Below are 11,395 nucleotides of genomic sequence, written 5' to 3'. Positions count from 1 at the left end.
GTCTTCAAATAGATACTGATAGACTTGGCTAATAGATATCGCTGCATGGTCGTGTTTTCTCGGAGAAGTTTAAAACCAAGAAGTTTAAGCATAAAATTCTGAGATACAGAGTCAACGAAGTTCATTATTTGACGCCTTTTTAATCCAAACTGCATGTAGTTGCGATACATTTAAGGCAGAAGGTCAGACTTCTTGAACTGCAAGTTGTCATGCCAATGCGTTGCCGTTGGGTGGGGTTGGGGGGGGCGGGTTGGGCGGAGGTTCGTGTGTGGAGGGAGGGATTAGGTTGGTCTGAAGGCTACTACACACCATGCAAAAGATACGAAGGCTGGAACAGCTTCACTTGTCATGAGGTGCTACAATAGGGTACATACAAATTTTCAAACTCAGAACTTTGTTGAATGAAGAATTAACAAAAAAGAAAACATAATACATTATTTATTTCCAATATAGTCCCCATTAGGTAGAAATTTCTGAGTCACGGTTTCTTTTGTGAAAAATCAGTCTAATAGAACAATATGCATGTGAAACCACCAAAAAGTCCTTCAAAATTCTGATCATCCATGTGGCTTGTGCATTGAGCAAAGAATTAAAATGGGTCACATGAAAAATCAATATTTCAGGTGAAGCAGGTCGAAAAAGTTGCTCTGTAAGTGACAAATTTGCAATATTTACTTCCATCAAACAAAAATAAAGTAGATATTTATATATACATTTCATGTGTCAGAGATGGACTCCCGAAAGAAAACTTGAGAATTTACTAGCACAACAACAAGATGGAGACATCCAGCCGAAGCAAGTAGTCTATTGTCATAAACTCGAAAGTGACCTAAAGGAGAAATCCCAAAGCCAGGCCAAGATTAAAGTAACTATCAAGAGAAGAAAAAGAGGTGGCAATGAATCCAAGTATCTACTATGTTGGACATATAATTTTCCTATAAAGAAAACATGGAAAAAAGTAGGCAATGAATCCAAGTATCTACTATGTTGGACATATAATTTTCCTATAAAGAAAACATGGAAAAAAGTACTAATAGATTTTCTCCAACTAGTAACTCTCTGTCTCTATAATCACGTGCTAGTTCATCAGTGTACACAGAATGTAGATTTTCTCCAACTAGTAACTCTCTGTCTCTATAATCACGTGCTAGTTCATCAGTGTACACAGAATGAGGTTTCTACCATGACTCTAATATTACATAGAGATACCACATCTTAACTGTCTATAGGCTACATAAAAAAGGATATCAGAGTAGAATCTCTGATACCATTGTCACATCACTGCATCGTAAGGTTATCAATTGGAAGATTACTCCTCGGATACCTATGTTATTACTTATCATAGAGTGTTAGCTTTTATTTGGTACAACAATGGCCATTATAGAAGATTAATTTAATTCGTTTGATTATTTGTTCAATCAACTAAAATAAAGACTATTAAACTTATGACGATTTAAGAGATATTAAATTAATTAATAAGTTTTCCTTTTATACAGATGAGAGAAGTTCCTGATAAGTCATGGATTGATATTCCTATATTGAAAAGAAGAGCGAAAGGTGATACTCGATATCGAGACGGATGGGAAGCATTCCTTGAATATGCATATGCTAATCAGAGGAAGATAGAGAACGATTTGTTGTGTTGTCCATGCAGTAAGTGTAGGAATAGAGGTCTGGTGGATAGAGTTGCTATACGAAGACACCTAGAAAGATGGGGATTTGATGAAAATTATAAATATTGGAGTTTTCACGGAGAAGGTGAAGATATTGAATTAGATGATAGAAATATAGACGATACGCACACAATGTTCAACGATGTTACCACCAATAAGCCTAGCAGCCAATCTGTGACCTCGACGCGACACGGTGACACGTCATATGTCGTGGGTAAGATTGGAAAATACTTGATGAAGAATGTTAAAATTCCATTGGCTTTAAGTTTTCTTCCCACTATTAAGCACGAGTTAAGTGGTGCACAAACGACTTGGGATGTCGTTCAGCGACTCATCGATTCTCAACTCTTAAAGGACTTGCTTCCGCAGTCTATATACATGGATATTATGGTGTTGGCATTTGATGAGCATGCATCTGCAAGTGGTGGAGAGGTATATATGTCATATTATATATATGTATTTATTATGAGTATTTTGGAATATGTTCTCATATTGATTTACATTCTTTTTAGGCTAGAGGAGGTACCATCGTAGGAAGCAGCAGTACGGTACGATATTTTGATGCAGCCGCCACCGATGATAGAGATCACGACAATAGGGACCACGACTATGATGATGAGTGAGTGGTGACTTAGACTTTTTGGTAACTTTTGTGGACTTTTGGATTGTGTTGAACATATTATGACCTCCTGATTATGTGGACTTTTGGATTGTGTTGAACATATTATGACCTCCTGATTATGTATATATGTGAATTGTTAAATGTTAATATTGTTGGATGTGAATCGATGAATGTAAATGTTAATATTGTTGGATGTGAATGTGAATATTGTTGGATGTGAATCGGTGAACGTGAATATTGTTGGATGCGAATCGATAAATGTGATATTGTGAGTATTGTTCAATATATTGTGAATAATGGTAGTAACAGGTACGCATTCCCGATTGGGGGGCTTTGCAATGCAGAAATAATTTTTTTACCTGATTATGTACATTGGCGACAAGCACTTTATACATTGGCGACAGGCTATAACCTGTCGCCAATGTACATTGGCGACGAGTTATACATTGGCGACGGGCAACACCCGTCACCAATGTACATTGGCGACGGGAAGTGCCCGTCGCCAATGTACATTGGCGACGGGCTATAACCCGTCGCTAATGTTTTTCGTCGCCAATACCTATCCGTCGCCAATGATCATTGGCGACGGATTTCCTCGTCGCCAATGTTTATTGGCGACAGGATTATTGGTGACGGACTCCGCCCCGTCGCGAAAGTGTATTGGTGACGGATTTTGCTGCATTAGCGACGGATTTCCCCGTCGCCAATGCTCATTTTTCTATTAGTGATAATATCAAAATAGAGCAGGATTTGAAAGAAAGGAGAGATCTTTTTATACATTGAACTGGAAAATTGATGTCAATTCTTCAAAACACCAACAATTAGAGATGTTCATCTTCAAATCGGAGATCAACAAAGAGATCAGCCAGCGAATCCGCGTATTTTCGAACCCAAATCCAATCTTTGCGTTGAGAGATAGAGATGAAAAGAGCTCAGAGCGACCCCTCATTTGAGACAACTTAACTCGTGCGAGATTTTCTTTTTAAATGTTTTGTTTTGTTTTTGGGAAAATTATGTCAAGCCCCAATAACAATAACCTTATGTGAGTCAGCCCCTCCACCTTTTCCCCACGTGGAGCAGCCCTAAAAAATATCACTTCATGTGGCTCAGCTCTTTATTCCATGCCAACTAAGCACAAAGAGAGAGAAATAAATAGAAAAGCCAAAAATACTCTCATTTATTCCTCTCTCTTCTCTCCAGATCTAAATCTACTCCTCCTTCCTCCTCTCCTCTTCTCCTCTCTCCTAACCAATTTCCTTCTCCTAGACACCGATATCCCCTTTCGACACCACCAACCATTCTGGCCATGTTATTCGCTTCTTTTCTCCCACTAATTTCCCCCGCTCTCTCTTTCTTTTCACCCCAAAACTAAAAAACCCTCAAATTCGTCGGAGTTTTAGTTAGAGGATCCGTCAAAGAACAGATCGGTCTCCGACATTGAAGGCGAAGATGTGGCGAAGAATGAGGCGGATGAGGCGGTGATGGAGGAGGAGGAGGAGGAGCTCGAAGTCCTCACAAATTCAATACCTCTAAGCTATTGGTTTTTTTTGATAATTTTTTATATTAAGTTTAAGTCCAAGATGGAATATTAAGTCTAATGAGTTAGAAGTGAAGTCCAAGGGCTTGTCTGTTAAGTCTATTTGGTTGAATAATAAGTCCAATGGCTTGTATGTTAAGTCTATTGGGTTGAATAATAAGTCTAATTTGTTGAATATTAAGAGTAATGGATTATATGTTAAGTCCATTTGGTTCGTGTTAAGTCCAGTTTGGTTCGTGTTAAGTTCATTTTTCTTCACGTTAAGTCCATTTTGGTTCATGTGGTTAGTTGGTGTTATAATTTTGGGGGAATATTCTATTTTCCTTAACCAATATTAAATGGACATTTATGTCCTTCACCTAACAAATTTAAACCCACAATCACTTAATCCTAACCAGTTAAGAGCCTCCCAATCCACATCCGTTAATTAATCTAAACACATTCATCTTTCTTCTGCTATCTTCTTTTCGAGAGACTTTGGGAGGGAGATAAAAAAAAGTGCAAAAAAAAAAAAAAAAAAAAAAAAAACTTTTCGAGAGACTTTGGGAGGGAGATAAAAAAAAGTGCAAAAAAAAAAAAAAAAAAAAAAAAAAAAAAAAAAAAAAAAAAAAAAAAACCTTCTCAAGAGCACAACAGAAATTGGCGAGCTTTTTTTTGGTAATTAGCCAATCATTGTTAGGGTAAACCCAATCATGATTTTGGGTTTTTAACAGTAAAGAAGGATTAATATGAAGACATTAAGATAATTGGAGTGACTAAAATCAAAATACGAAGATTTGACAAACTAATATCAAAGTACTAACGATTAAGGGACTTATATCGGGAAAAAAAACCAAATTAATACTAAAGTATGAGATTCAAATATGAAAATAATCTTAATCTACTAAGTTAATCTAAAGTATCGAAGCATGTTCAAGGAGTTACAAGCACCAACTCACAATAGCAATGTGAAGCTCAATGATTATCTTTAATCCAGTGTGTTGCAAATTTACAACAGTAGAAAAAACAGAGACAAACACAAATATATACAGATTGTGTGGAGAAATTTGAAAATTCTAGTTTTTGTGTCATAAGTCGACTCATGCACAGTCATAAGTCGACTTATGGCAAGTCGACTTATACTTGTGCATGAGTCGACTTACGTTCTGTTCTCGAATTGTTGGTTTTGGCTCGGTCAAGTCGACTTATGGAGACTGTTAAGTCGACTTATAGTCGACTTGTTCTCACTGTTAAGTCGACTTACGTTCTGTTCTCCAGTTGTTTATTTTCACTCTGCCAAGCCGACTTATAGACCCTGTTAAGTCGACTTATGTCGGGTTTTCTGCACAGTTTGAGTTCCTATTTGGATTCTGTTTGGGTTTCTGTTTTGATATAAATATGAACACGATTTTGAGGGTTTGGTTGGCTTTGATTGGTGATTGAATTGGGGATATTTGGAGTACAGAAAAAAGTATTTTCTGAGCTATTGATTAGAGTTTTGTTTGGAGAGAGTTAGAGATTTGTTGGTGAGATTAATTCGTGAGTTCGAGTGATTTGTAATCTCAGTTTGTACTCTTCTTCTCTATTAGTGAAAACTCCATCCCCTTCTTGCCCCGTGGACATATGCAACTTGTTGAACCACGTAAAAATTAGTTGTTTGTGTTTCTGGCATTATTTTGGTTAGTTTGGCATTCTCTCGGCGTTTGTTTGGTTTGGTTTCTCTAAGCACATAAGTTTGGTGGCTTCCGTGAGCACAACAAGTGGTATCAGAGCTTGGACTACGCTTGGACTAATTGGAGGAGTAGATCGCTTTGGAAGTTAGTCTAAGGTTTCAGTTGGTGATAAATGTGGGATTTTTCCTATTTGTGGATCTCGTTTCCGTCGTGTGGGGTGAGATCTTTCGGAGGCCCTTGTTAGGGTTTCAGTTGGAGATGGCCAAGATGGAAGGAGTTGAGGCTGGGGTATTGGATTATTGAGAAGTTCCTTGACTTGCATATTGAAGTCCTTTGAGTACATTGGTATGAGCAAGGAGACCGAGGTAGAGTTTGGCACTTTTATTCGACGATTGAAAGGTATTCTAGGTGGTGTTCATTCAGGCATTTGGGGACCTTCCAAGAAGGCATTGTTGGGAGATAATCGGTATTTGGTTTTCGTAGTTGGGGACTATTCTAGGCATTGGTGGGTTGCAACCAAGTCCTGTTGGTGTGAAGTCCTAGAAGTCAACAACAGATGGAGGAAGTGTATTGGCAGAAAGGTAACCCGTCTTTCTGTTTTTAGTAGGGGTTCTTTCTTGTATTTGTGCCGAGCTCACAGCAGTTTGAGACACTTCATTGGAGAGGAACATTAGGGTGACGATATAAGATGACAGTTTTGATGGGTCGTTCCTCGCTGGAGGAGGATCGGCATTGGATATCGAACATTGGTTTTGGTGTTCGGGCTTCGACATATTTGGATCATCTTAGTCATAGGCTGTCGACTGCTGCATTTAAAGATTTTGGATCTGGTGGAGCTACTTCAGATTTTGGGTTGCATCGGATGTTTGGTTGCCCAGCATGTGGTCACATTGAAGATGTGAGATTTTATCCGATTGCACGTTTAGGATTCAGAGGCTCATTTGGTTATCAGTTGGGAGACTCTGATTTTGTTCTGAGCAGGTATGTCACATTTGACTCTCGACAGGTGGAGAGTGTTGATCAGATCGTTGGGATATCGCAGCGGGTGGAGGATGATGCTATTCCACGTTAGGTGGAGATTACTCCATATACTCCAGATCATACTGCATCGTTTGAGATTTCAGCTGAGGTGACACAGATTGGGGATCATGTTGATTTGGATACATATGATGAGTTGGTTAATTCGAGTGCAGCTGGTGGACATAGTTTAGATTTGGACATGGCCGTTGGTTCACCTCATGTGGAGGTGTTTGGTTTGTTTCACTTTGGGGCCATTGAGAGAGCTATCAGCCGCAGATTTGTTGGTGAAGAGTTGAGAACTCTTCTATTGGATTGAGGGCCTTAGGAGGCCATTTGGGTGAACTACGTAAATCCTTGATTCCTTGGGCAAGAGGATACGTAGGCAGTCATTTATGATGCAGCCGGTTTGGTGAGTAGACATCGATATTTGGAGAGTGATCACATTCTCATTTGGGTCTCGACTTGTTGTGGATTGAGTCCGTTGTCATGGTTTTGTTCCACTTCGTACTGGACACAATAAGTGAGACGTTTGGTTGGTATTAGTGTCGGCTCAGTCTTGGGAAAACTTCGCCGAGGTGAAGATTTGTGGAGAAATTTAAAATTTCCAGTTTGTGTCATAAGTCGACTCATGCACATGCATAAGTCGACTTATGGCAAGTCGACTTATGCTTGTGCATGATTCGACTTACGTTCTGTTCTCGAATTGTTGGTTTTGGCTCGGTCAAGTCGGCTTATAGAGACTGTTAAGTCGACTTATGATAAGTCGACTTGTTCCCACTGTTAAGTCGACTTACGTTCTGTTCTCCAGTTATTGATTTTCGCTCTGCCAAGTCGACTTATAGACCCTGTTAAGTCGACTTATTTCGGGTTTTCTGCACAGTTTGAGTTCCTATTTGGATTCTGTTTGGGTTTCTGTTTTGATATAAATAGGAACACGATTTTGAGGGTTTGGTTGGCTTTGATTGGTGATTGAATTGGGGATATTTGGAGCACAGAAAAGAAGTATTTTCTGAGCTATTGGTTAGGGTTTTATTTGGAGAGAATTAGAGATTTGTTAATGAGATTAATTACTGAGTTCGAGTGATTTGTAATCTTAGTTTGTACTCTTCTTCTCTATTAGTGAAAACCTCATCCCCTTCTTGCCCCGTGGACGTAGGCAACTTGCCGAACCACGTAAAAATTAGTTGTTTGTGTTTGTGACATTATTTTGGTTAGTTTGGCATTCTCTCTCGGTGTTTGTTTGGTTTGGTTTCTCTAAGCACATAAGTTTGGTGGCTTCCACGCGCACAACAGATTGAAACGTGATTCATAATCAATATGATTATCTATATCCATAGGGTACAACTATACCGCATTTCAGTATTAATCAAAGAACGATTACAATCAATCTCTCAAACTCTAATCTCATTTCCATGTTGCTATTTTTCTCTCTTTTAGAGACAAATTCTAATGGATAGCTGGAAATACATATTTTATAGCATAAGATTTCTATCTAGATGGCTAAAAAAAAAACCAAAATACTATCTGCTTACATATTGTAAATTTAATTTTGTTCCGGGGGCACAAACACCCTGCACCCCATCTCCAAGGACCCCAGCGGTCGGAGTGTTATTTTGTAGGCTTCCAATTTTGACTCAGGTTGATTTATATCTTTCATGTAAATTAGGTTCCACACACAATATTGTGTTACTCTGTAAAATTTCCAATTTCGGCTCGTGGTGATTTATATTCTTCATGTAAATTAGGCGAACAACACAGTAATAATATTCTGCAGGCTTCCAATTTCGACTCCCAGGGACTTGTATCCTCAATGAAAATTAGTCTCCACAAACTAACAAAGTGCTGGTCCGAGCTCCGGTGGGGGTCCCAGGTGCTGATTCCGGCATGCAATCAAACTTTCTAATCAATTTGAAAATCGCAAACACCGCGACAATGGAGCCACAGAGCGTAGACACAATTCAAGACATCAAATCCGACGTTCATGCAGCCAGACAGAAGCTCTTTTGTGAAGGGAAGGGAGCCAGAGGACAACCTGCAACTCTTTCTGAATGCAAAATCTGTGATCAGCATCCCACGTTCACTTGCAAGTTGAGATTTAGACATTCATCTCCAAATGAGAAGTTGCAAGCAATGGCGACCGACAAATCCTCCTGCAGATAAAATACCAACAAGTGAAGGATGAGGTCCACCAGTTTAAGGTCTTGGTGACATCTGTTCTGTTAATCTTTTGGTGTTTATAATTGACATATTGGAGCCGTTTTCAGTCTCATCTTACTCTCTAATACATTAAATTCGTTCATGTTTACTTTTCAGTTTCGCCTTACCCCCCTGAACTATCATTTTCCGCTCATTATAAATCTATCTGAAATACGTATAAAGTAATCAACGAAAAATGATAACCAAGTGATAGTACAATGAGTTTATGGGAAGTTTACGCTAATATGCTGTCGCGGTGATAAAATTTAAAAAAAAATGAAATAGAATAAAATAAAGCATGCCCCCAGAGAATGAAAAGCAAGTAATCAAAAGTACATCAAAAAAATCATCAACCAAAGAAGTAATTACCTAAATAAATTTTGGCCAACTCGTACGTAGTTTGATGCTTGCATTCCCACACATGAGGCAACTCTTATCTAATTTACTACAAAGTCCTATGGCTTTAAAAGCACCATTATTCCATCTATCTGAAAAGGTAGGGTGAATAGTAGCAAGTTTATAAGAAAGAAAATTAATGGAGATCATGTAATCATAGATGGCAAGGAAAGAGATGAAGGAAAAAGAATAGAAATCAGTTTTAGAGAAGGAATGATGCATGTCTTACTAAGAAAGTAAAGGCTTAGGCTCGACATATATAGTGGTCGAGTAAGGCGAGAGTCTCGTGCTTCTGGGTAGTCGTAAAAGCGTACATCATGTGGTCTTTGAAAGTCACAGAAAGAAACGGAAGGCGAGAACAATAATCTCGTGTTAGTAGAGGTCTGTTCATAGAAACTAAGAAGCAGTAGAGAGCAGAAAGTAACAGAAAGAAACAAGAAGTGAGGACCTTGTTCTAGTGTGGTAGAGAACATCCACATAATTAATCATGCCTCTGTTTGAACCTGGGCTGCTCCGATAGCATCTTAAATATCCGCTCTGCTTGAACCTGGGCTGCTTCGATAGCATCTTAAAGTCAATTTCACGGTACTAAAAATGTTTAATAAGAGTTGAGGATTATTATTTTACACTTAAAAAGGCAGATCCCATGACAATTAATGTTTAAGAATTGGGCTACCCAACTAGTGGATGAGTTAATCAAAAGGAGATCAAGGAGATGGAAATGCTTGAGATTCAAAGATCAAAATACAGTGGCTGCTTCACTGATACCTGTGAACAAATTGTGGCTGACTATTGACAAAGCTTGATGCTACTACCACAAGTAGAAAAATAATCTGAAAGGAAAAAAATTTGGTTGATATGGAGAATGGTCATAGACGACAATATTTCATAAATAACATTCATAAAAGTTTCATGTCTCAGTTTCACCTTTCTAATATTTACCCGCATATCAAAGCGCCTGGTTTGCTACAATTGCAATTGTCTTTTACAACTGCAGTCGAAAAAGAAAACTATCCACAAAAGTTATTTGCAAGGAAATTGATAATCGATTTTGTAAAAGTGCTCATTTTTGTAACCATAATAGCCAAATTTGTAGATTACAAGTTTTATCATAACAACAGTATAAAATAGGTGGTCTTCATGGAAGGGTAGATGGTTATAGTTTGGAAATTTTGACTATTCTATTTATGGTTCAAACCACCCAGTTTCTATAAGGATGGCTCTAATAAAATTTATATTAAAAATATAGTTATGAAAGAAACAAACAATTGTAAGTCTACAATGCAATTGTAGCTATGTTTTTAAACTGGAACCGTTATTACAATGACAAAATTTCCGTGAATAATCCACTATGTTCATGTTCATGCAAGAAATTTGAGAGTTTTATAAAGAATCATGCAACTTGTCGTAAATAAGTTCCTTTGAAAACAAACAATTCTTTACACAACATATTAAGGGTGTATGTGAATGTCCAATAAAATCGAAAAAGCCCGTAATGGTCAATTAATTTGCACATGCATCAAACGTTTTGGCCAATTTGTATTAAGTGAAACATGGAGCTTGTCTTCCAACAAAGATACATGTCCATATCATATTATGTTTTCAACTCAGTTGCAGATTTACAATTTCCCAACTGCTATCTCTACACACCTTCCTCTGTTTTCACTTTTAGTAACTGTCATCATACAACTTACAACAAGGTGTTATCTAATATATACATGTCATATCCCTACTTACTACCATGTGCACATACACTCTCTCTTCACAGAGAGACATTTGTGGATGGTACTAAACTTGATCTCCATTTTTATTAGAAAACTGCCTCAAATTCTACATGTTTTCGACTATTTATGTGTTAAAGTAAGAGAGAGAGTGTCTTGGGTAAATTTCCCTTGAGTTGAATATTGAGTATGCACATATATTTATACAACTAGAGGAGGGTGAGGTGTGTTCTCACAACCAATGTGAGACTAAAAACCCACTCTAACACTATTATCAACAGCCCCCCTCAAACTCATGTTGGATTAAACAAAGTGGGCTTACGTACAAGAAACTGGAACCGATGAACAGATAAGACCTTTGTGAAGAAATCTGCAAGCTCGTCGGCGGATGACACATAAGGAAGTAGAATTATCTCATCCTTGATAACTTGTTGACGGACTAAATGATTATCGATCTCAATATGTCTGGTCCTCTCATGAAATACTAGATTATTAGCAATCTAAATGTCACTCTTATTATCACAGTATAGAGGAGTAGGAGTCGAAACAGAAATATCAAAATCACTAAGAAGATGACG

The 11,395-nt window shown here is 37.9% G+C and overlaps 1 protein-coding gene across 1 annotated transcript; it reads left to right on the top strand.

The window, feature by feature from the left end:
* On the top strand, positions 1,113 to 2,488 carry LOC109836193. Its single transcript, XM_020404065.1, has 2 exons — positions 1,113 to 2,105; positions 2,186 to 2,488. Exons 1-2 carry the CDS (start codon positions 1,497 to 1,499, stop codon positions 2,294 to 2,296), a joined length of 720 nt encoding a protein of 239 aa, XP_020259654.1. The 5' UTR covers positions 1,113 to 1,496; the 3' UTR covers positions 2,297 to 2,488.

The sequence above is a fragment of the Asparagus officinalis genome, chromosome 4, assembly GCF_001876935.1.
Source record: "Asparagus officinalis chromosome 4, Aspof.V1, whole genome shotgun sequence".
NCBI classification, from domain to species: Eukaryota; Viridiplantae; Streptophyta; class Magnoliopsida; order Asparagales; family Asparagaceae; genus Asparagus; species Asparagus officinalis.
The sequence above is the reverse complement of the archived record's forward strand: the minus strand, read 5'-3'. Positions and strand labels throughout refer to the sequence as shown.